The sequence below is a fragment of the Calonectris borealis genome, chromosome 10 (assembly GCF_964195595.1).
Source record: "Calonectris borealis chromosome 10, bCalBor7.hap1.2, whole genome shotgun sequence".
NCBI lineage: Eukaryota > Metazoa > Chordata > Aves > Procellariiformes > Procellariidae > Calonectris > Calonectris borealis.
In genome coordinates this window covers 23556111-23582373 of record NC_134321.1, presented here as the reverse complement: position 1 = coordinate 23582373, position 26263 = coordinate 23556111, and the positions used below count along the sequence as shown (strand labels likewise).

Below are 26263 nucleotides of genomic sequence, written 5' to 3'. Positions count from 1 at the left end.
AATGTTATAAATGTAGGGAGAAGGACAGGGGTGGAAGAAGGCGAATGTATTCACACATGACATTATAGTCACAGGCACTGCTGCTTTCATTAATGACCAGAGGTCTCCAGGTGCTCCGTCCTTCCAGGCGTTACCACACAACACTGCTGCAGCTCAGGTGCCTCCTAAACCAGCCTCCAGAAAAGTACCCTGAATAGAAACTATTTCATAAGCTCAGGCCTTAGCTTTTTGAAGCAAATGAAATCCTCATAAATACACTTGTAAAAATAGATTGGTTTCTTATATGAATTTAAATAGCAGGGATGATACAGCAGAATTATGATTCTTTGACTTTTACACAAAGAAATTTGTGCCAGAATCCACAAAAGACTAATCTGAATTTTTAAATTCCATCACTTCAGAATGGATCTTTTCCACTGCCTGGACTTAGGCAGATTTCTTCAGCTGTATTTATGAAGTTTTGTTGTTTCATGATGTCTGGGGATTTGGCAGTATTGACACTGTCCAGAGAGATCAACTGCTATGTTTTCTTAGTCCAGTTTAACACTCATCAGTACTGCTGTGGTCATCATACCTATGAACTTTTATGACTTTTGAGCAAAGTTATATGTATCCTGAGAATGTACTGCTAGGGAAAAAGCCAAATAGCATACAACTCATGATGTTAAGTGGCTGAGCAAATGGTGCACATGTGTTTTTACTAACTCATATTGAAATGTCATATGCAAAGATGGCCAGAGAGCCTTTTAGCACAAATGGTTTAAATGCATTGCAGAGCATGAAGAATTATGATGCTGTGGTGAACGGCTTATACCTATCATCTTACCAACACATTTTCTATGCCTGTTGAGTATAAAGCCCTCTGCACAGATCACTCTGTGGTTGACACAGTAGAATGATCCCAATGTGTTCACACATAATTGTCCTCTGGAACAAGCGTGAGCACCTGTGAGGCACTCATCCAAATCTATATCAACATGTTGCAACCAAAAGGGAAAAACAGAATTCTATTAGAACAATTTCTGAAATGAAACAACACTTCTTTCACGCTGGAGATGTCTAAATGAAGTGTGTTGGAGCTACCGCATCAGCGCCATGCTGTAATATATACAGTGTTACACTGAAAATAGGGCTGGAATAAACCCTCAGAGATCATCTAGTCCTTGCTTGCACCCCTACACTTTCGTCATTCCAGAAAGAGCCATTCTTAAAAACAGACAGTCACACAAATGCAATGCACACTCTTTGCAGGAAACCTGTTCCAGTGCATCACGACCCTTACCATCAAATACTTGCTTTAATATAGATTACAAGTGTCCCTTGCTACAATTTAAACTCACTACTTCCACAGACATTTCTGAATTTTTTCACCTGCTGTAGGAAAACGATTGCCTTGAAATGCCCCTTTTGATTCTGACATTAATTAATCAAATTAGCTTCCATCACACTTGAGTAAGCAATGCACAGTGAATATTTTATCTGGTGATATTAAATTCCTATTTTCTTCACAGACTGTCTGGAATTTCATGAAAATGATTTGTTATTCAATAAGATCTGAAATTAAGAGGAATGTGGATCACTTGTGAGCAATTCTGGGCATCAGAAGCTTCTACTTGCATTTCACTGCTGGCTGTTACTGCTCCCATACTTACAGATTTATAATTAAGGTACGTCAGGGCATTGCTTCTGACCCCCAAATCTTTCCTGGGCAAACATATCCTTTGTCACTACCCAAACATGTCCATTTAAAATTTATATAATGTGAACGATCACGATGCAGCTTTGGAATTCATTGTTCATCACTGTGCAGGCCTGAGCTTCAGTGTCAAGTGAAACACAGGGAGCTGGACCAGCTCACAGCGGCACATTCTTCGTAGCAGTGAAGCCTCATTGAATTCAGGTTTTCAAGGCAAGCAGAAATAAAAATAAACAAAGCAGGTGACAGAGCAGAGCTGTAGCTCTGAGGGGGTTCCTCAGGACAGCAAACATGCGCACGTCCTGCTAGCTGCTCCCATTCTCAGGAGGAAAAGCTGTGTGTCCATAGCTGTGTAGACAGACCCTGGGGAGGAACAGTAGTGGGAAGAGAAATCAAGAAGGCTGAAAAAAAGCCTGGAATGTTAGAGGAAAAGAGCACAAATCCAAGCTTGCCTTCACCTGAAGTCCCCAGGTAATAGGCACACTGGATAGATGTGCCTCAGGAGTTATCTGTGAAGCAGATCTGGTATTCCTTCTGCCAAATGGTCTGTCTGTACTGCCGCTTGCAATTCACAACACTGAAAATAAGGAACCCTTAGAGAAACACCTAGGGGTATGAGAGCAATATAAAATTGTTTTAACCATGTCTCCGTAGTGAACCTGAACCACTTACCTTCACAAGAAATCCCATCAGCCATGATAGTATATCCAGACAAACAAGAGCATACAACATTTCCTTCCACAATACTGCAGATGTGCTTGCAGGGGCCATTATCTATACAAAGCAAAATTGCCAAATACATTAGCATTCACAACACAGATCAGCTGAAGTTACAAACCTCCAGGTCATCCAAATATAATCCCAGTTTAGGCAATGGGGATGCAGTTTGTAAACAATCTGTCCAGGCAGCCCTAATCACTACTTACAACCCTCCTATTACACAGAAACACACCTGTGCCACTCCTACCTGTATTGTTCACATTATGCTGCACAGCTGCACTGCTCACCTTAAACTAAATAGCAGGTGTGTAATAACCCTGAAATCAGAGTATAGCCTCAAATTACTTCCTCAGCTTTCCCCTGACAATTCCTCAGCCTCATGCCACAGGTAACAAATTAAGGATGTGCTTTGAAATCAGATTGGTGAAGGGATGTGTGGCATTTTATTCCGGCTCTCTAAACATTCCTCACTCGTCTGCATCTGCAGTTTACACCTCCAACATACCTTTACACTTATCCTGCTCTTCTTGTACTGACATGATGAGAAGAGGCTGAGAAGGAGAGGCTGCCGGAGGGATGGTGGCTTCTGCTTCCAGCCTTGTCACCTGTCCTCTGTCAGGATCTGTAAGGCAAGGGAGGCAGAGAAAGATCAGGGACAACATCACCTCCACCAGGCACCCCATGGCAAGGGTCCCGGTCCCATTCATCCCACTCCATCATGGCTCGTAGGAGGAAACATTTTGGTGACCTGGACAAATGTCTGTGCATGGAGGGGAACAGTCAGTTTTGGAAGCTGCCATCTGTTTGGTATGAACAACTGTCCGACGGCACGCACAGAGTGCTGCATGCTAACGGAGACGCTCACAAATGTCCTGGATACAGATCAGGGAGCCTGGCTGAAAATAACTTCTGTAGAGTAAAATATTGCAACACCTAATGAATCAAACAGAAAGTGTTAGTTTTATTTTTTTAAAATGCTGCTATATTGTAAAGACAGTGGCTGTCTTTCATTCGGTGTATGATGAAAAAAAAAGCCAAACGCAAAACAAGTCTTTAAACTTACTCTGTACATCCTATTTCAACATAGATGAAAAGCAGACGCTCACCTTTACAAGCATAGGATACTCTGGAATGACTTCTACACAGCCAAGTGGAAAACATGACAGCTGCTATCCATCATTAAGATTTTCAATAAACAGTAATGTTAAAGATATCAGCATAGTTAAAAAAAAAAAAAAAAGCTCTGTTACATCCATAAAAGCAATCCAGTTTATTGATATCAGCAAAACAGAAGCCTAAATCCATAGGGCTAAATTCTTCCTTAAGAGGGATGTGTCCTGTTCGTATTGATTTGAGTTCAAGTGTCACCTGGAGCAAAGTGTGAGTCACCAAACAGTGACAAAATTAAATGACTAAGTGTGATTGCAATACAGGTTTGGGGTATGGGAAGAGCGATTTTATTTAAAAAAAAAAAAAAAAAAAAAAAAGAAATTGCAGGCATACAATGGGCTATGACACAGAGGCAAATAAAAGTCATCTGCTTGTGGCATATCCTGAATTTCCCCAGAAAGAAAGCAGAAAAGCGAGCAGAAGTTTTCGAAGTTTCATCAATATATGCTTTCTCCTTGCCTCACAGAGCCACTGCAAGAACATCACTTCTTCCAAGACTCAGGAAAAAGTGCGACACGTTTTAAAAAACAAAAGTTGAATACAAAAACATTCGCAATCAAGCAATGAGCAGGAAACGTACTGGGACAGGAACAAATACAAAAGCATTACATCTAATCACAGGAGTAAAACATACCAGCAGTATGAGATTTAAAACTGTCTGGTGTGGGTCTCCATGCACAGACCACATGACAGAGATGTGCACATACACAGAGGAATAATGAAAAATAAAAGGCCACTGTGCCACGTTGCCAGGTAGAGCACAAACAGTTTAGCCAAGCGTACAAAGAGAGGTGCCCTGCCCTGCCATCTCCCTCGCCCAACCTTTAATTTGACCCAGGACTCCTCAATGACAGTAGCAGCCCTTCCTCGCCTCACTCTTCCTACGTGTCTCAGATGCCTCGCTCACAGTCCCCTACCCTCGTCGCAATCCCCTACCTCAGCTGAGCTCTGTAAATCCCTCTACACCTCTTGGCACAGCCACAAGCACTGCAGTCTTGCAGATCTGCCAGGAATACTGACTACACAGGTACAAGATGTATTAACCCAAATCTGCACTTCAACCGAGTTAGTAATGGGAGAAGCAAAGCAAAACAAAACCACATATATGCTCCAGGTGAGCAATCAAGCCAAATTTTGCCGTGCTAAAATAAGAACCATTTTCTTTACCTTTTTTGGATTCAGCTCCTTCCCCAGAATTTTAATATAAACAACAGAGCAGACAGCTGCCGCAGAAACATTGTCAAACACATTATTGATGTAAGCGCTGTAACATCATGTTGAGAAGAATGACAAAATGAATGCTCATTTTTTAGCTTGGGCAGAAAGTATTTGAAATCTAAGGAATTTTGTCATTGGATGGCAACACTTATTTTTCTTGTTGAATAAATACAAGTTAAAGCACTTGTAACTAATATAAGGTTTCAACTTTTCAGGTTATCTGATTTGAAATCTTGCCATTGGAGAACTCCAGACATCAAAACAATTACAACACAATAGACTTTCTTTTCAAGACTTCCACCACACTAGATATATTTAGATTTTGTCTCACTGAAAGATGTTAATGATTTTAGATAAAAATCAAAGTTCAGGAAGCAATGCTGTCTGTCTGAACTGAGTGAAGTTTATCCAAAGGAAAGCTAACTGTGAAATACAAAATTACTCTAAGAAGAAAAGGTATTTCATTAACAGTCTTCACAAATCCTCTTCTGAAAAATGAAAAGAGTCTTGAGTTGAACATATTAAATACCACCCTGATCTCACACCACCGATATACAAAAATGAGGCATAATTAATTTTTCTAAATGGTTGTTTTTCTTTAAGTTATTAACTTGTCCAATTTCCACAGAAAATGTTCATGCAATCAGTATCCATAAAAAACCTAACAGAAACTACAGAGAAACTAAAGAAAAGCTTGGTAGATCAATGCAGGTGGCACAAAGACACCATCATTCATGATGTTTTCTGCCCGTTTTCTCACCTGGAGAGCAGCTGGTTCCATCCTCTTGCAAAGTGAATTCTGGAAAACACGAACACTTGTAGGACCCCACAGTGTTTATACACAAATGCTGACAGAGTTCCCCACCATAGATAAGACATTCATCCAGGTCATCTCCAGGCAGGTTATTTGACAGTTCAGCTTCATTACTGATGGACAAAGCTTCATTGTGATCTTCCATCTCTGAAACTACAACAGAACAACACGTGTGGGTTCTCTAACAGGTGTTTTGGCATTAGGACTGTACAGTATGGAGCTTTTGCTCACACAAACTCCAAATACAGTCAAATCTACCCAAAACAGTTACTCCAAGGACAAGAACAGATGTCCCCATTCTGAAGATAAGACCGTTGTGCTGAAGGTCCACTACCTCCTTCTGTAAGGCTGGAGGGACAGACATTTTACAGGAGCCACTGACAAAAAAGGTGACCCTGGGAGGGCACAAGCTCACCTTTCACACTGAGTACTAACGCCATTGCTATTGTTATTTCAACTAAGGTATCACATTGAAGCCCCATCTGAAATTGGCCCCACTGAAGAACCACACTGAATTTCTAATTCCAGGAGAAAGTTATCCAGTTGGTTTGGAAACTCTTTTCAACACCATTATTAATTTATTGGCTACTTCCGTAGCTAGCATTACAAACGTTCTGGGACCCACTTAACAGTGACATGGCTATCCTACCTACTGCTTTTAAACACTGGCAAAAGCACTCTCTTCTTCATTTCCTGACCAAGTTTGACAAGACTTTCTGCGACACTAAAATTAATTGTTCAGCGAGTTTCTCAGTCAGCTTTTCTTAAACACATATATGCAAACTACCTTGCTCAGTGAGGTCTCAGCTAGGTCGAAATAAACCCTTACATGTTGACGAGAGAAAATACACATTTAGTTCATGAGAAGGGAATGGACAAAAATTGATCCCTAGCATATGCAGGAGGTTACCATGCAACTCATGCGTGACAAGTGGCTACATGCTGGAAGGAGCGTGACCTAGGGCTGAGGGAGGAAGCATAGCTGTCCAAGCTCCAGATTTGTCATGCTCCCTTTGTCATGCCTCTTTGGCTGCAGGGATTTGCCTTAGCTCTTCAGCATCACTATGTTCATATGCTGAAAGAGTAAAAACAAACTTGCAGTGCTCTAGGGCTTCTCCAGAGTGTGCCGTGAGAAAGCTGCTGTGATGTTCAGCAGTACAATAGCAAATCTATTTCCAGGACATTTCATCGGTATCATAATCCACTTTGTCTGGGAAAACTCATAATTTGCTTTCTGCAGAATCTTTCAGGATTGCTTCTGCTAAAAGACAAGACCAGCTTCACCTTTGCTTCTTACCAAGGGCTAGTGGCAGGTCTCTGTACTATGTGACTCGGGGAAGGAGGGGGGGGAAACCAAAAACCCAAACTAATAAAGAAGGTATGTTTTGAGGACCAGAAACACCTACGTATTTTTTTCTTTTTCAAAACTGTTTTAAGAACAAGGGCGTCTATATTTGATCTGAGAGGGAAGGCAACTGTGCTCCTGCAGCACTAATCCTTCCAGCACCTCCCCATACGACTGTGTGAGACAGAGACCTTATCTGCAACATCTTCAAATCATAAACGGACACTTACCCTTCTCAGGTGTCACTGTTGGCAAAGGTTCAGGATGCCTTTTTATTTCTGGATGGATGAAGTGATCTCCCCCTTCACAGCAGGACAGCATCACATGACTGCAGGGGTAGCCCAGATTTATGTTGGACTCACAGGTTTTCCCCTCACTCCTTAATCGCAGGCCCAGATTACAGCAATCGCAGCATTGCTGCAAAAGGAGGAGACTATCAGCAACCAGGACTTAATACAGTCCGCTTCAGGGATGAGTCCGCACACGCACCTGGAACTGATCTGCACTTTATTTAACAGTGGAGCATCTGGGAAAGCACTTAGGGTTTAGACAGTTGCAAACATCAAAGCTTTACTTGTGCTTGTTTTTGCTATCCCTGCACAAAGGGGTCAACTGCAACCTGGCTAAACACAAACTCTCACTGTGACAATGATTTCAGCAACTTCGCATGCAAGGAAGTAGTGGTGCCGCAGATCACCTCTTTCCAGCTCTTGCACACAGCCATTGCTTTGTATATAGTATATTATAAACAAAATAGTACAGATCTATACCTCTTCGCATTAGACCTCAAAAAATAGTTAGTCGTTGAAGCAATGTGAAAGGAGTTGTAAATATCTTGCATGGACGTGAGGGTCAGCAGCAGCATCTGATCTCTGTCAGTATGTCAGTAAAGACTCTTTCCTCTATGCACCACTGCCTTGCAAACCCACTGTGACCTTTAATTACCTGACCCTCCTGGACAGCACCACTCTGAAACAGTGTCTAGAGAAAGACCAGGGTATATTTTATGAGCTATTTGCCTTCCTTTTCTTTCCTGAGTGCATCTAAAGCAGCAGGTTCACTGATAGGTTGATGCAATGGGGCATCCCTGAAATGTAGTGTCTCTCGCAGTCTCCTTTGCTGCAGGTGGCAGGCAAAAACTGTGCTGTGCTTTACTCAGTCACATACAAATCTATTGCACAGTCAGGCCACAAAAATACATCAGATAAATTATATCAAATTCAGAAAGTCCATACTGCGTATGCGTAGTGGATACCTAATCAAGCAGGGAAGCTGAGGAGTCATATGTGAATTGAAGATGCCTGTCTGGGTTTAAATGTAAGTGTCCTGACATCCCTAATATATACACATATATATATATATATATTTTTAGATGCTTTCACAGACAGAATAGTTATAAAATGCAGTCTCTTTCCCTCTGCAACTGCTTTGATAGTCAAGACATCCAGCCCAGCAGCACTCATCGATAGTTTGCAGCTACACTGAAACAGCCTCTCTGAACCAAGAGGAGTGATTTCAGTCTATTCAAATATGCAGTCTAGGAAAAGGCGTCAGACACATAAAATGAAGGTCGTAACTCAAACTGGCACCAGTTAGCTATGTCAACAGAAAGTCCAAGGACGGAACAGAAGAAAACTGAACTAAGCTGCCACTTCCCAGGAGAGAGATCTCTGACCTGAGGAGAGCAAATCAGAGAAGCAGTGCTGTAAGGGTTGGATGCAGCACGGAAATCGAAAGGAATCACGTTTCATGATTAGCAATGGTAGATTGGCATTCACGTTAAACCAGAGTCTGTCTCCACTAGGGAGACAGGGAAACTTGTCCACCAACAGCTCAATCTGCAGAAACTCTTCTGCTGAGTCACTTTTTTCAAGATTCAAACACTGTAGCTTTAGGGTTTCTTGGGCATTTCACATATTGATGTACCCCTTGCATGTTCAGCCCAGTACCTATGACTACAGCTCATGTTTTATGTCCCTGCATTCTAATCTGAAAAGTCCCCAAACATCATAAATAGTAGACGTTATTCACATTTGCAAATATGCACAGCCGTAAAGAGTTGCCTTTACGCACCCAAATACATGTTTGTGAAAACTTTACAGTACAGGTCCTGAAGATGTTGAATTATTTTTGATACTAAAGGGGCTAAATCATCTCTTCAAAAGAAGTATTAAAAAAAAAATAAATATAACTATAATTGATTGTGGTCATGCTAGAAAAGAGAAAAATCCTGTTTTCATCCTCCCCAAATCCAGAATGCCCAAGTTAAAAATTTTCTGAACTGAAAATTCTATTTTCTGTAAATATTTTTAGTTTTGGTACAATTTTTTCAGCTTCAATATGCAAAAGAAGTTAAGGATAATACATGTTTTTACTGAAGTGCTGTAAAATATTGGAATATTTGCCTTGAATAATATGGCTTTTTTCAGTCATAGTTTTGATTCACAATTTATCCCATGTGCAGGCATCACAGAGAGTATTAAATCAGTCACACACTTTTGGGTTCACATCTTTTCCAGATGAATACAAGTGTCTCATTTTCCAGTGGAAAAACTTGTTCGTCGAAAAGTTCCTTCTAAAATGTAAAAACTTGAATGTCTTGATCTTCTATTAGCTACCTTTTGAACTTCACGAGTATGCTACAACTGATTTAATAACAAATATGACTATTTTTACATTGACATTGAGAAACATGCCTTGCGAACCACTGTTTGATTCACAACTTTCTATGTTCCTCTCAAAAATATCCTTCCTGGAATACAGCATAATTGGATTTACCATGGTGGCACCTCGATCCACTAGCAAAAAGTCCCTAGGCGTGTGCTTTTTGTCTTAGAGTAAATAACAGGTAAAATCAGCCTAAGATTAAGCTGTGTTGAACACAAGCTGAATACCTGGATCTAAAGAACTGGCATGGCTGCATTCATCTTGAAGGAAAAGTAAGGGCCCCACATCTAAAATGCCTGAAGAAGACCTACACATGTGTTGCCTGGAAGTAAAACCCCTAGCTTTTTGCAGAACAGTGTAAAGGTCTTGCAAAGTCTTTGGGCCACGAGCTTATCTTTCCACATTCCAGGTACACGTCTTTGATTTATGACACCCAGACACAGCAGTCACTAACAGCGGAGCAGATCAGGGGAAACACTGCTATACCCCGTCAGCATCTTCTGCGAGGTCACCTCTGAGAGACTGTTTAACTATAATAAAATTAGAAAGCCTTTCTTAAAGTCTCAACAGTCTCAATACTTATGCATTTTTATTATTTTTTTCAAGCAGTAGCTGCAATGACTTAGGAGCTAAAGAGGAGGGCAAAGCTGCTCCTTCAATAATTTTACCATTTCAGATGGTTTCTCTTGAAGGAAAACATTACATTGGAACTGGCACAAGGAGCTATTCCACGAGAGTATTGTGTAACTTGTTTCAGTTCAGACAGGAATGATGAAGGTTTCCCTCTCCACCTCCTCCTTAGGAATGGCATGTGTGATAAGACTTACTCTATGGCTTGTGCTCTGTCTGGTATGCAAAAGACCCACGGTGAAAAACTGAAGAATAATAATTCTGTCACACTTCAGAAATATTAATGTCTTCTCCCAAATGACAAACTCTCTTTTTATTCTAATGGTAGACTCCAGACCCAAGTAAATAATAGTTTTGAAAATGACAAATTGGCATAGCTAATTAAACTTTAAACTCCGCAGTAGACCTCCGTGTATTTTGCTTTTCCAGTGAACAATTATCCACAAGAATCATCAATGTATAAGAACAGACAGAACTAATCAGTTTCCTGCTGAGACAACGGAAGCTGCACTTAAGCTTAGATATAGTGACGTAAATTATTATCAGAGTGAAATGAATTCTGAAATGCACCCTTCTGGTAAAAACAAGACAAGCGAGCAAGCAAGATGCTGAATCTTCAAACTGGTTTAAATTGGTTTGGCTCCACTGATTCTCATAAAGCAAATCTCATTTATACAAGCTGAGGCTGTGGCTTGTGATTTGTGATTTGAACCATTCGTAAATGGCCTGCCTTTATTTATGAACAAAAGCTTCCATCATCATCCAAAATGCTTGTTCCTCCTGTCCATCATTTTGTTTAACTGAGAAATGAGGCTGCAATTCAACACTGTAGCCAAGCAAACTGCTCAGTAATGGGTTTCGCATTATATCTTCGATTAAGTTTGCCCTATCATTTTCTAAATACTTCTACACCATAGACATAAAAATGAAAATGGTCTTTTCAGCTACTTCCAAAGTAAGGAAGCAAAAGTAATACAGCAAGTTAAATCTTAAAAATGGAGATGGAAATAATTCAAAACAACATTACTGTGAAATTTTAAAAGGGGCTGCATCACCAGGCAATTGAAACCTAAACGCAAACAGCATAATTTCCCTGCCACATTCCTGCAACTTTATAATTTAATGTGCTCCATAATAATGTATGAATAAATTACTGCTAAATGCAGGAAATGAGGACACCTCATATTCAGAACAAAACCTATAGAAGCATCAGAGCAACCTACCTTATATGATGATCCTCCACAGGGATCGCTTTCCTCTGGTCCGCACGCATCTCCTTCCTTCGCAGCAATCATGCCAGCCAGGCAGTTGTTCTCCTTTACGGTGGAGACGCAACACTGCTTCTGAGCAATTCTGCAAAGGATCACGGAGGTCAAGTCTTCACTGACATTGAGAAGACATCAGGATGGGGTGCAAAAAACCCCAGACCTATTGGATTCACAATACATCCCACAGATTTCGTCTCTCTCCGACATGTGTGTCAATACTAGTATAATACAGATGGTGCCACTGACCTTTGTAGGATATATTTTTTCCTCATTTCTAATAAAAAGATGTACTGATAAATGCTCAAGAAGTCTTGTGTTTAGGTCACTGTCTCTCAAAGTCTGGTCACCAATATACCTTACAGCTCATCTGTGTTTGTGCAACAGTCCCTCTTCCCCACGTTTTGCTTCTCAGAATTCTTCAGAAGGTTTCAGAAACAGAAAACAGACAGAAACTTCTTCCCTGGAAAGTGGGGAAAGGGAAACGCACCTGTACACACTTCTTCACCAACCAGAGGACTGAAGCTCTGGACAAGACTTAGGAAAGTGTCAGATCACAAAACCCCTATAAACTCTCCTTTATAGCCCTGCAGATTGTAACCCAGAATTTAAGCTTTCCTCTAACTTCGGTTATCAAAGAGAAGGTTAAGTGTGACTTGATCACTGTATATGAAGTACTTTGGGAACATACATTTTCTATATATGGCTCTTCAAATCAAACATTTTAATAAGATTCACTGAAGGTTGAAATGAAACAGATTAAAAATCTAAATGGCAAATTCCTAAATGAAATTTAATAGATGTTCATTGAAATAATAAAATACTCTTTCCCACTATTTTAAAGTCTCTACTGGATTTCCCCCCAGCCCCTTCAAAGAGGTATCTGCTTCTTTCATTCATAATCAAAAGGGCAGACAAAATCACATGGTCCCTTTGGCTGTACGCCACGGCCCTGTCTCTCAATCCATGCAGCATGGAGACTAGCAGCACCCCAGGAGGGGTGTGTGTCTGCTCCCGGGACCGGGGAAGGGCGAGGACCGAGAGCTGCAGGCCACAAAAATTCTCCTGAGGTGGTTACACTGAGTACGTGACCTGTAGATTGGGCATATGTGACACAGATGAAAATGTTAAAGCTCAGATGAAATAGTATATTATGCTATGAGTAAGGGTAAATTTCTGTTCTGGACAGATTGGGTGGCATGAAGGAATTAAGCAAAGTTTTTCTTTTTCCAAGAATAACGTTGATGTCTAACTCTCTTTTGCTGATGCATTGTCACAGGGCACGCTGCCTTATGGGGTACCCTGGTAACGATGAATGGGAGGTTGATGCATTTTAACAGCCAGTGCCTCATAGCAAAGCAATTCTCCTGCAACAGAAATATGTGCAAGCAAACAACTTTTGTCAGTCAGATACCATTATTACTGCAATAAAATACAGTTATCCTAGGAAACAAGACCTTTTCTTTTCTGAGAAGAATATATTTCCAATTCACAGCTTTTATCCTAATGCCTCAATTAAAAAAGAAAAAAAGAAAAAAAAAAAGAAAAGAAAAAAGGAAAGGGATGTCTCTTATTCCAGTAGAAACCACTTGGCCACTATCCCAAAACCAATGGCCTGTTGTGTCAGCTTTACGTTCATATTTTTATGCTGGATAGCATAAGAGAGGTGTAAGCAGGAAGCAGTGGTTTGAGTTTGATTACAGGAAGGGGATTACCACCTCCATGTGCTTTGTTTTCAAGGAAGTTAGTTTTCTAATCCAGTGTTAATTGCCAACTGGAGAAATACAATTTTTTGAGCAGTGAATGGTTATTACCCAAATACATTCAAGTACCAGTAATTTAACTATTATTGCTTACATAAGACATCCAAACTTTCATTAAGAAATGTAAAAAACAACTAACTGAAAGTTATTATCATTTGTAGAAATGGCAAAATGCTACTAGAAGTGTCTACCCTGTTAAAATACTGAAATCTCTATAGATTCATGTTCTTCTGAAATGTGACATTTAGCCATGAGAAATTCCTTTCATGTATGAAATACATAGCAGAAACAGTCTTGTCGGGAGCACTGGAGTACCACTGGCCATTTTCTATTTTACTATTTCTTTAACTATCAGCACAGCTCAGTTTCAGCTACTCTATTACCAGAGAATGAATTGAGAACAGGGTTAACCACATTCCCTTGTTTCTTCTTCACAAACCTACTCTTTGCAGACCAGATAAATGAGTTATTCGTTCAAAGAAGAATCAGAACGTTTCTGCTTTAGGGAAAGAGTTAATGAGTTAAGATCAGTGAAATGACATCAATGTATGAAAGTGATGTGAGTCTCTAATTGGGACACAAGAGTGTCAGCAAAAAGCAGGATTCATACTTGTACAGCTGATGTAAATGCCACCCAGATAAACTGCTCTGTTATGATAAAACACATCAATTATGAGATAAAAACTACTATACTGGGTCAGATGAGATTTCATCTAGCCTAACATCCTATTTCCGATACAGCCAGTGGTACAAGCTCTAGGAGTATTTTTACATCTGGCTATCAACTGACTATCTAAGGATTTCCTGGAACGTACTTTATTTTAAGTTCATTCATCTAGCTACTACACAGGATCTGTTTTAGGTAGCCCCAGTTCCCATCCTGCAGTTGGTGGTGTTGGTCACTACACAGAGATAGGCCAAGCTGGTACCTGAATGTCCAGAGACACCAAGATACATCAACAAGTATCTTTAACATTTGAGTTTTTGCCAGTTGAAAACCCCAAAATGGCATTTGGAAACAACAGACACCTCAATCTGCAACCTCTATATAAACAATCTACAGCCTCAGCAGACACAGGGGAGGCTTGACTCATTTGCCTCAGCTGAAAAAACCGATCCTTCAGTGCAGTGACGGTCACTTGTAAAACCCAGGTATTTATAGAAAACTATCCGGCAGAACCGTAACTAATTTTTACAATTAATATCTATCTTCTGCTTTTTAAAATCCTTAGATACTGCGTTGAGTTAGTGGCAGGCTCTCGGAGCCTGCATTACTTGCAGGCATTCTGGCACACGAAAGGGTGCACTTGAGGTTTGGATACGTGCGCGGTGACCAGCCCTGCTCGCTGGCACATCTCCCAGAGGGAGCAGTAGGTTTTGTCTATGCTTTCAAGGTTCTAAGGCCACAGATTTGAATACTTTTTTACATGAAATGTTTTCTTTACACAGAATATTTACAGGTGGTTTTAAATCTTTAAAACAGGGACACAACTGGCATTTTGAAAGTAAAACAGCTGAACTCCTGATCTCTTATTCTTTCAAATCCCAATAGATTCACAGGGACTGAAACATTTAGGATCTGGCTTTTTCATCTAAATCCAGCCTCAGATGTGCAGGTGCAACTCATTAATGTATTGGATTTGCACCTACTTAGGACAAGGCTGGAATTTTTTAATCTGTCTTTACTTCATAGACAGTTAGTATGTGTCGGTTATGTCATGCCAGATCCCAGTGGGGGGGATTTTAATCTCCCAGTAACTTCAGAAAGGTGCAGTGATACTAACTTTGATAAAACCAATTTTGCCAAACTTTTTAAATGCTGAAAATGTTGGGATCACTCTTAGAGAAATCCATCTGGCACGTTGCACCGTGTGAGTCTCAGATAACTTTGCCTTCATCCCTCCCCAAGGCCTGTTTCAGACGAGGGGGAAGGAGAGAGAGATGGGATGAATTGCAGCTAGCGTAATACGTTGTCCATGTTATTCTGCACCCATTCTTCTTTTCTTGCTGTGCAGTTTGAATCTGGCACCCTCACTCAGACCAGATGCTACTGATACCAGCAGAATTATCAAGGCGTATGGTCCCCCCTCCAGCTGAACACAGACATCGGAACCAGCAGCCGTTCCAAAACACATCATTTAATGATATGGATAATCATTGCATTTAGCACTTGCCAAATGGAAGACAAACTCTGCCCTTCTATTTATCTGCAACTCCACAGATGCGCATAAAACTGGGAAACAAAAATTTGTGCTCTGCTCACATGAGAGAGGAAAAGAAACCTTAAAAGGCTTTTGTTTAGATTAGATTTTGGGGAAAGGGAGGGAGAAAGCCTTCTTTCTAATTTGCCATGACATATTGCCAGTCTACCAATAATTTATACAATGAATGAAACAGTTCCCAGTCTCCTGGACATCCCACGAATTGTACAATCATTTGATTTCTTCTAAAGGGCTGCTCTCTGTGTTAATCTAAAATGCTTGGTTTTGCCTTACGTACCTGCAAATATCACCATCCATTCCACTTACAGGGATTTCTGTGCACTCCCCGTTGTCTATAGCCCACTGTTGTCCAGCTCCACAGCAGCTCTCAATCAATTCCTTTGTGGAACCTGTATAAAACATACACCCAGAATTTTTTGTATGGAATGGATTGGTTTTAGCTCTGCTTTCGTAATTGAGATCTTTAAAATAACAATAGTTGAGCTTTTTCTTCTTCTTTCCCCCCCCCCCCCCCATCCACATTTGGTTATACGCAAAAAAAGAAAGAGGCAACTGATACCTGCAGTATCTTGACATAATTGATCACCTGGTAATGTCTTTCAGGGAAGAACAGCAGAAGCAAATTGTAGTTTTAAATACAATAAAAGACGTAAGTGGTTTGAAGACAACTCCACTTTTGACATCTCTGAACAAAAAAAAACCCTGAAAAATCATGCTTGGCCACTTAAGGCAAGTTGATTTAATAAGTCATTATGCTGTTGTAACAGGGTCTTCACTACCACTGGCTGGGCTAGCATGAAGGTCTCCAAGTAAAGTTCAGACCAAATGAAATACAGCACACAGAGCGTAGACAAGCTTGGCATATGGCACACACAAGCCTCAGTAGTTCCCTTATACCAAATTGTAAATATGAAGTTTCACTGATGAGTAACAACAAACTGAAACACATTCCTTGTCATGGTCCCTTAAAGTTCTTAGTATCTAACAAGGATGCTTTGAGTAGGTTTGACATATGTAGCATTAAGAAATCGTTTCCATAAGATAAATTAAGAAATTTTACTTCTCAGAATTACTTAGAGTACATATACCTAGGCTGCCCTATGGCTGAATTTGAGGGTTCAGCTGGTTTAAAACCATAATGAAAAGGGTTTGAGAGACATAACTCTGACTCTGCTAATGAAGTCATGTAAAACACTGGCACTAAGATGTAGTAAAAGAGATGCACATGTAGAATGCTGCACTAGGTTTTACATTTTTCCTTGTGGATTTCCACTGAAGATGTACATTTTCAGGTTACAGTGAAATACAACTTAAACTAGTGGATTTGCAATATACTACATACCTACTGTATGGAACAGACTCAGGTCACATCAGACTGGGCAGAAACAGTATTTTTTGGAGTCTGTACAGAAGTTTGCTTCATGATGGGACATTTGCCATCCTTCTGGGGTGCAAACACCAAAGAAACACTAACATAAGCCAACTTAAACTGATGCTGGAGTGCAAGGAGCCTGCTCCGTGGCAGCAGCTGGCAAGCGCTGTGCTGTGTCATTAGGAAGATTTCTCCTGCGACTGCTCACGCAGCGGATGGGCTCCATCGCACAAAGCACGCGGTCTCCCCCTTACCAGCTCACGGGTCCACAGCAGGAGCTGTCTGCTTTGGGAGCAGTTACACAGATATCAGGTAAGAAAATTATTAAGAGATGCCTTTTAGAGAGACATGAGGTGCATTAGAAGTGCTTGGGGGCTGTGATTTCACAGCATTGATATACATGCCAAGACACATAATAAAGATGGTCTATCAGACCACAGGGCTCTGCTTTCTCCACAAAGAATCAATGGCCCTGTGCTGATGAGTTGGAGCAGCTCCACTGGCTCATCAGCAGTGCTCCAGTTCCTTTTAAAGCCATTTATATGGATATAGGGAACATTTTGTGCATTTTATTCATCCTTCCAGGCCAGTCTCTGGCATGGTTTGGTTAAGAGAAAACAAGACAAAACCACCTCAAAGTTGAGTTGTAGGAGATGTGTGGGTGCAACGGACCTTGGGTAGCTCCACATCTGAGCACTCCCTGACCCGCACCCAGCAACCCACACTGCAGAACAATGTATTTTCAAGATCCTCCAGCCGGTTTTTAGATAAATCCCTCCTGAATCAGTTCTGCTTACTGTGGGAGTGGGGAACCTCTTTCTCTACAAGGGTTTTAGGAAAAATGCCACTGCTGCAGAATGGCACTGCTGAAGGTGCAGTGCTCTCCTGTCGAGGCTCGCAACAAAACTAAACATTTGGAAGCCAGCCTCTGCTAGACTGGCCTTGCACCATTTTGATCTGTCAGGGAATTGCATTCCGGTTGATAGGAGGGGCTCTGCAGTCACCCCGACTGAACTGAGAACCCTCTCCTCCTGCACGTTGACAGCAGTGTTAGATGGCAGCTTCTCCAATAGGCCAGATTCGATGAAAAAGTTAACAGAATCCTTTCTTTTGTCTGGTATCAAGCCAAATAATTTTTCTTTGTAAAATTGTAACACTTAACTGTAAGTGAGACATTTTTAGTAATGGCTACAATTCAAAACATCTGGGTATCCATGCTGCACAATTCAGAAGAAACAGAGATAGCCTATGTTACCAGCACATTTCTGCTGTCATTAGGTATCAAGGGTGAGAAGCTTAAGTGAAGTGTAGTGCTATCTTCAATGTTAAAAAATACTGGCACTTACACAAATAATACAAACCTCCTCAGTAGAAGACTATTCCTTTGTACTTGTTACAGTTAATTTAGGAGATACTATTATATTTCAGAAACTGGAAAGTTCTCATCACCAGCATGGCTTGCTGTATAAATAGCAACTAGAAAAATTAAATACACACAAAATACAGTGCTTGTGATCATGAAATGTCGGCTCATGAGAAAACAACTTTAAGAAACTGTATCTAACAGGAGGGAAAAAGAGGAGGAGAAAGAAAGAACACGTCCCATGACTGACCAAGATCTCACGGGAGAAAAATTACCAAATTCCGCCTCCTCCTGTGTTCTTTGACCCCCGACAGGGTTCATTTCACACTCTACAGCAGTGCCTTAACAGACCCGAGTGTGATTTGGCTGAGCAGTGTTGGCCACTCCAGTAGCCAGATGAAACACAGTTTGGGGGATAGTCTTGCAATACGATCGGGCCATGGTACCGAGGATAGGTAGGATTGCCCCCATCCTGCGGGAGAGCGCGGGGCCAGGCCTGAGCCGCTCGCGGGGGTGAGGGGGGCTCTGCGGGGGCTGCTGCCTCGCGCGCTGCTCCCGGCTGCGCAGCGGTACTGCGGGGACTTCACTTCCAAGACGGAGCCCACCCCTGGGGGCGGATGGGAACGTTAAGCATTTCCAAACCATGCTTCTTGGTAAATATATTTCAATATATTACGTTTTTCACTGGAAAGGGAAAATGGTCTGTGGAAAAACACCTTCTTCATCGCTAACTTGGATGGATGGTGAGGGGAGGAGATTACAGCAAGTGACAAGACCCGGCTCCTCACACCTGCAGCCACGTGTCCCAAACCAGCAGCAACCTTGTGGCCTGGAGCACCAAACCCCGCACCACCTTCAGCTGACCACTGTTCTGCCCCAGACCTTCCGCATTTATTGATTTTTTCATCAATCAAGAGTAACTCCAAAAAAGTAGTAACAGCTTTGACAGTTGACACTGAGAGGGAGACTTGGGCTTCCAGGCCAAAACCCATCTTTTTTGTGCCCACAGACTCCAGCTGTGCGACTCCGTTAGGCTACAAAGAGAAGGAGAGAGGCGTTATGGCACAGTAAGGACTGCAGACGAGACCGTGGCACAGAGCGCTTCACCTCTACCCTAGGTCCTTATTTATACGTTGAAAGAAAAAGGAGCGAGGGGGTGCACTTCACACATCTGTAAATTTTGCTTTGTTTTCTTTAAGGCTTTGGGGAGAGACAACCCAAAACAGACTTGAGGCCATTGCACCCTCACCCTGTGCAGCCCAGCTGCAGAAGGGTTTTGATGACTGAAGCCATTTCTATCCTCCCACATTGCCACATTCATGCTCACACACAAGGGCACGTAGCACCATAACAAAATGCAACTGGACTTCAGCCTATGCAACGCTTTCATTTTATGCAGCATATTAACAATGTTAAAAATATACTTCAGTTTTGAAAGCTGTATTGCGTGTTAGAGTTGCTGTATGGCATGAGAGGGATGATATATGCAGTTAAACTAGGCAGGAAATACACCTGGTACCAGATAATTATGAAGCATTGCTATAAAACAGTTTTTCAATATAGTTTTAATTCAGTCCCTTGGTGGAAACTCCATTCATTTTACCAAGTGCTGAAACACATTTGTTGCTAGGTTTAAAACACAAGATTACAGCAGAATTTACTAATCTCTATTGCAGTAATCCACATGATTTATAATTCAAATAAAAATTAATTACTTATTCCTCACTAAAGATTCAGTACAGTCATTGCTGTACTGAAGTGCCATACTATTAAGCAGTCATATTTACAAAATATATTGCCTTTTGTTATGATCTTATGAATAATTAAATCTAGAATGCAGTTCTAATAAAATGAACAAACTATTGCATTTTATCTCAATCAGGAATTAGAAAAACTGAATAATTCATAATAGAACTCACAGTCATTAGCATGGATTTATGATATTTTGATTATACATTAGCAAGAACAAATATATACAACTAGGCACAAGACTGAAGATCACATAGCTTCTACGTTGGATGGAGACTTTAAGCTATAAGTATAACAGACTTTGAAATACCTAAACATTCAAACAGAGCTTTGTTTATTTGGGGCTTTCATGGTATTAGCAGATTTAGAAGTAGATTTGCATCTGCTCACGGAAAACAAAGTCATTTTATTTGAGAACACCATAATCCTGAATATTTGTTATACTGTGTGCATCTTTGATACTTCATAGAGTCATTAACAGGACACCTGTTAACACATAATTTGCTATTTATGAATTCCTTCACTAGGAAAAAAAAAAGTAACGTATTTCAGGCTGTACTATAAAACAGCATCATGTCTCCTCACTTGTTTTCAATTTAGTAATTTATCTCCTACAATTATCACTCTACATCACTCTGAAGAGTACATTTTGGCCTAATCTCAAAAGTTTGTGTATTGTCTTTTAGAGACATTTAGAATTTAATTCAAATATTTAGAGAAACATTTTTCCCCTCAGAAAATTTTAACTCATCCTTGACCGTGCCTTAAAACGTCATGTTGTCTCAGTGCCTGGTCCAAACCTGACTAGCGGTGGGATGGCCTCCCACTGACCCAGGATCACATCTAGGTTTTCCATAGCCACACAACATCCATGCAGCTTTTACATGCTGCTAACCAGGAATTTCATCTTTCAGCTAGAAAAATCTGGTGGGGGCGGGGGTGTGTGTATTTTAAAAAGTTTAGCTGAAGCTCAAACATTACACTGAGGAAAACACACAGTTAAAGGCTACTAAGTTATTTCCCCCCACTCACACAGTGAACGATAAGTTTGTTAGAATAGCAAAGGAGACAAAAGGGATTTTCAAAAACCCTCCTCCCCTTTTTTCCCCCAGTGTTCACAAATTATGTTTCGAGAGTGATAAAACATCAGCCAGCTCTATGACTGCTCAAGAAGAGATAGAATATTTCAATTTCTTGCCAGAGCTTTTTTGACACTAACGTTTCACTGATTTCAGCTTCACCTGAATTTCCACTCAGAACATTTAAGCAGTTTAACACCTCTGATTTCATTGCTTACTTCCATTTTCATTTTAGTTTTGCAGCTCTGCAGAACATTTGCATAGATTGACTAACTCCTATTGTGCAAATATCCATTCTTTGAGCAAATGCATTGACTCACTGACTGAGCTATTAGGTATGTTTTATCCACCGTTCTCCTGTCCTAAATGTTTCTTTTGTCTAAGCAGAACAAACAGACAGACAAACCTTAAGACTTCAGCACTTCCTCACGATGCGAGCAGCAAGCGCTGACTCGTCACACTAACCAATCCATCCAAGCCTTCCACCCACGAGTGGCAAGTGATGGGTTAAATCTTGGCCATTACCTTTCACAGTACCAAGATTTCATTCAGTTAAAATAAACAATTATTTTCCTTTCTACTAAAATTATTATAGGAGCCATGACGCATCAAAGAGTCTTAGACAGTAATTTTTATCTACAGAGAGAGCCATATAGGCAGACACAGCGCAGGGGCTTGGATATAACCATTTGATCCAAGATATTGGTGAAGTTCAAAACTGGTATTATTCCCAAATAAAATTACCTATTAGCCAAGGAAAGTCAGGGCACCGTGTTCCAGATGAAGCATGAATCACCTAGAAGATTGGCATTTCAGGGGCAGCGTGATGTTGTCAGTCCCAGGCAGCTACATCTCTTCACTGTTGGCTTTAATTTAAGCTGTTAATTGCTGGACTGGCACTCATATGCGGAAGAGGCAATGTTCATACCTCCATAACAGATCTGAGCTCTTGTTATGCTATTCAGTTTCTATACCTGAGGAAAATAATTTATCTTCCCCAAAACTGTAGTACTTCCTCTTTGGGGTGGGGGGGGAACTAAAAACCAACAAACAACACAGGATCTTGCAAGGAAATGAGTTTGTGCACTAAGATTAATTTTGATGTGAACCTTCTAGAAATGAGGCACTCCATTAAGACGCATCTTCATTTTGAGGATCTCATTGCTCATCCACACGGGAAGCTGACAGCCGTGACTCTCAAGCTATAACATAATCTTGAAAAAAGCAACTGCACAAACTGCCCAAGTCCTGAGCCAGCATAAATCAGCCACCCCACAGAGCTGGGTGGAGCAGCCCTGCAGCCCAGCATCACCTGCATGAAGGCAGCAGCAGCCTGCAACACATCAGGTTAGCGAACCCGCCTCTGAGAGCAGGTAATGAGTCTCCCCAGCAACACCCGTGGCAGATTAGGACTTCCCAAGTAGCAAAGCATGAAGGCTGACTCCTGAGGTACTGGAGGACACTAGCACCTTTTCACATCTTAGAAGAATGCTGTTATTTGGTGTAAAAGCTGATCCGATGGGATAGGTTGCCCTCACCTGCTGCAATCATCCTCACCCACCAGAAATGAGTGGAGAAAGAACAGCAATGGTACTAAAGCAGAACAGGAGTGGTTTCTCTGAGCACACATGGTGAAGGAAGGGATCAAAGCAAAATGCTGCTTTTCCTGTCTAGTCAGTGCTCGTGACTTGTTTCCCACTCCCTTATAAAAAAACCAAAAAACATCTTGAAAATATGTTTATAGTTTTATATGTCTATCTTTCCGTTTAAAGGAAGGGGTATCTAGACCTGCAGTGCACCCAGCACATACATTTCACAAGAATTGTTTGCTTACACTGGAAAAAAAGGTATTGTATTTCCTTATCAAATACCTGCCCAAGAACATAAAACCATATATTACGGCAAATAATGAAGAAGAACTTCACAGAACAACGATTAACTTGATGGAGTTCTTCAAATACTGAAAAATACCTGTTTGCAGTGGGTCTTTTTTCTGCTCCAATCTCTTCATCATTTAAAGCTTTAATAAATAAAAGAAAGAGGACTGTAGCTTTACCCCTTAACAGGTTGTCATTCCTTATCTTATCAACAGTCTGAGAGGCTTTATTAAATTCCCTTATTGAATTTCACCATTTGGTTGTGCAGTGTAACATGTTCTTAACTTGATTTATCTCAGATGGCTAGGAAGACATTTTAATGAGTAAAGGTAAAGAGGAGAAGAACATTTATCTTGGCAAAGATAGGGGAGGGGAGAGTGACAACACAGCCCCAAAGCCAGCTGCTTTCACTTGAAACTGAACTATCACTTACGTCATTAGGACTGGTTAAGCTTTCTTCAGGACCTGTTCCCAGATAAATTAGCGTATGGTTTATTCTGTGCAGGTTACTGCAGGCTCCTCAAAGTGCCTCAGTGTTCAGGAGCATGTTTGACTCTAAATCTTACTGAAATGAGAGTAGTGCTCGAGTGTTTCCATGATCAAATCCTCAGTTAGCTCACTGCTGGGGAAGGGGCTTTAACCCACATGCACTCATTAGACTTTTAGGCTCCTCTCATTGGAAATAACAAAAAAGCAGATTGCAGGAGAAATATAGGAGCTGAGAGTTCAACACACATCTCATGGCTTCAATCCAGTACCTAATCCTTCTCTCCTCTTTTCCATCGCCCTCTTCCATTCCTACTGGACTCAATTTGCCATGCCATCACCACCGTAATGTAAGTGAGGTCCATCACACTTGCAGCAATCTGCCTTCATTTTAAACTTCATACAGCAAAGCGTTCTTCTACGCTCTCCTACTTCCTCTGAAGTCACCTGCGTCTCTTTAGAAATCCATCCCACCATTCATCCAGGACAAGTTCCTGTTATATTGCCTTCACTCCTTGGGAGGCATCTGCTTTCCATTTCAACCTGAAAACGCTCTGTTTCCTACATTATTCTTTTTTCATAAATTCCTTATGCTGGCTTGCTTGGCAAAATATAAAGAGTTGTGTCTGCCCAAAGGCACAATGAAAAACTGGATAAAACAAACTGAATGTTCTCATTTTACTATGCACTGTACAATAGAGACATACATCAACATAGCCTCAGCCAGGATTGTTTGGCAGATTTTGTTCAAAGTGTGAATGAATAGCAACCTTATATTCCCTCTGGCTTTAGTTCTGGATAATCCTTGTAAGTCAAAACTTGTATTACCTGTGCCAGAGGTCAGATAATTTAGACTATGTTTGGTCTTTAACGTTTCCATGACAGCACCCTTTATTAGCTCCAGGTTGAAGGGGGGGAGGGGGGGACCAACTAAATAAATTCTTTAACCTTTTTCACCAACTAAAAGTCTAAGCAATTTCTCTTCCTGCCTTTTAAAAATTTGCTTCATTTGGATCTATCCTGTCACTGAGTTTAAAGTGCGACAGTTCATACACAATCATCCTTCTATTGGTTACAATAATAACTCAGAGCAGGCATAATGTTTCTTGCCCTTCAGCATAGTCTTGGCTGTATTTTCCTCCTCAACTTGCCTTCCCCAAATATGGCACAGAGTATATTTATGCTGTCTATTAACTTTCAAAAGAGCTGAGGCTTTGGAAAGCCTGGTTCCGATTACCCTTGTAATTCCTGCCTAAAGAATTTTATCTTGGGGGAGAGCATGCTCTTTGCATGCTCCTTTTTGTGGCTAGGTAGACTCCTTTCTTCAAAGCCGGCATTTCCACCAGCCCTGTTTAAAGTTAAAATTAAGAGGCATAGTGTTTATCAGGGGATGTGGTCAGGGACTGTCTGTCAGAGCACTTGGGAAATTTAGGCAGGATCACTGATTCTGCTGCAACTCAAGCGTTTAGTAACACAAGCACTTTCAGTATGTTCTTAGCCAGTTACAAATTGAGCTGAGGTTGTAATGGTAATTAAATTACAGAATTAATATTTATTTTTTAAAAAAAAAGCAAATAAACATAAAGACGCAAATGGGTATGTGTGTAAGACCTTAATTTAGCTTATGTGCTCTCCCTACCTATGTGTGTTATCTACAGAAAAAAATTCATTAGTTTCACCATGGAACTACTCAAACCCACACTGCAATACTAGGGACAGCCATCCATCAAGACATGTTGCTGCTTTAAATTTTAAGAGTGTAGCAGTGAAAAAGGTCTTTGTTTTGGACTGGGAACGTTGATCAAGAACAAGCCAAGCTATTGTACCATTTTGGAGTTCAATTGCTTAACAACGCTAGACACACCTTAATCATGCAACGGTATAAATATGTAATTTGTTCTCATACCAATCACAGCAGAAATTGTACTTTGGTTTAAAGTCACAAATGAGGATTGTACATTTGTATCTGAATAGCCCCTTCTTCACTGGGGCACAGATTACAGATTTAGACACTGCACGCACACTGGCAGAGCTAACACGCAAGAGGGAACTGGTTATGGAAAGTCAGATGAAGCCAACCCCGAAGTTCACTGGTCTTCCAGATTACAGTTGTGAGTTTTTAGGTATTTGAGTTTTGCAACTTTGGTAACTGAAAAAAAATCCCAAGCAGATGACCAGTGCTTGATCTGCTTTGATCAGTGCAACCACATGCAGCACAGACTAAAAATACACACCCTTAGCTGCACTCTAGGAGAGCCCATCCAGAAACTGTTCACAGAAAGACTCTTGAATCATTTTGGGAAAAAAAAAGGCTAAGATTTTCTTTCTCTTCATGACCAATTCATGAAAAGTAGAAAAACAGTAAAATTCATCAAGAGAAGTTATTCACTGTGAATTGAATGCTCATCTCTATTCAGAACATTACTGAAACAAACTGGGAAAATCTACTCACTGACTCATCCCCAGCTGCTGGTGTCAGCTCATTTTCTCCGCTACATTTCTCAACACAACTTTCAAAGTAACTTAATACAGTGTGTTAACAACAGAAGCAGCAGCCCTAGCCAAACAGTCTTGCACACCTTGAAAAGGTAAGAAAAGATGAGATTACACGATAGCATTAGTCAGCAGCACGTCCCAGGAGCCTGACGTATTCCTGGTGAAATACGTGCCCTCCAGCTCTGTTTGGACAGGGCTGGGCATTGTTGACCAAAAAATTCTGAACATCAGAGGAAGGAAACCTCTGAGTTTCGTTGAGTTTCTAATTAGTGCATAGGGATGCTTAAAATGACCAGAAAAGTTGTTGTAGGGCTCCAGCTCTCCTTATTTG

General features: G+C 40.8%; 1 protein-coding gene across 1 annotated transcript in view; it reads right to left on the bottom strand.

Annotated features, from left to right (window-relative positions):
• The window catches only part of FBLN2 (fibulin 2), a 107592-nt gene that overhangs the window by 20210 nt on the left and 61119 nt on the right, over nt 1-26263 (bottom strand). The window contains exons 3-8 of the mRNA XM_075159433.1: nt 15788-15899; nt 11484-11613; nt 7194-7380; nt 5565-5771; nt 2922-3038; nt 2369-2470 (exon numbers count right to left, since the gene is read on the bottom strand). Coding sequence (XP_075015534.1) covers nt 2369-2470; nt 2922-3038; nt 5565-5771; nt 7194-7380; nt 11484-11613; nt 15788-15899 — 855 coding nt within the window. The remainder of the gene's footprint in view (nt 1-2368; nt 2471-2921; nt 3039-5564; nt 5772-7193; nt 7381-11483; nt 11614-15787; nt 15900-26263) is intronic.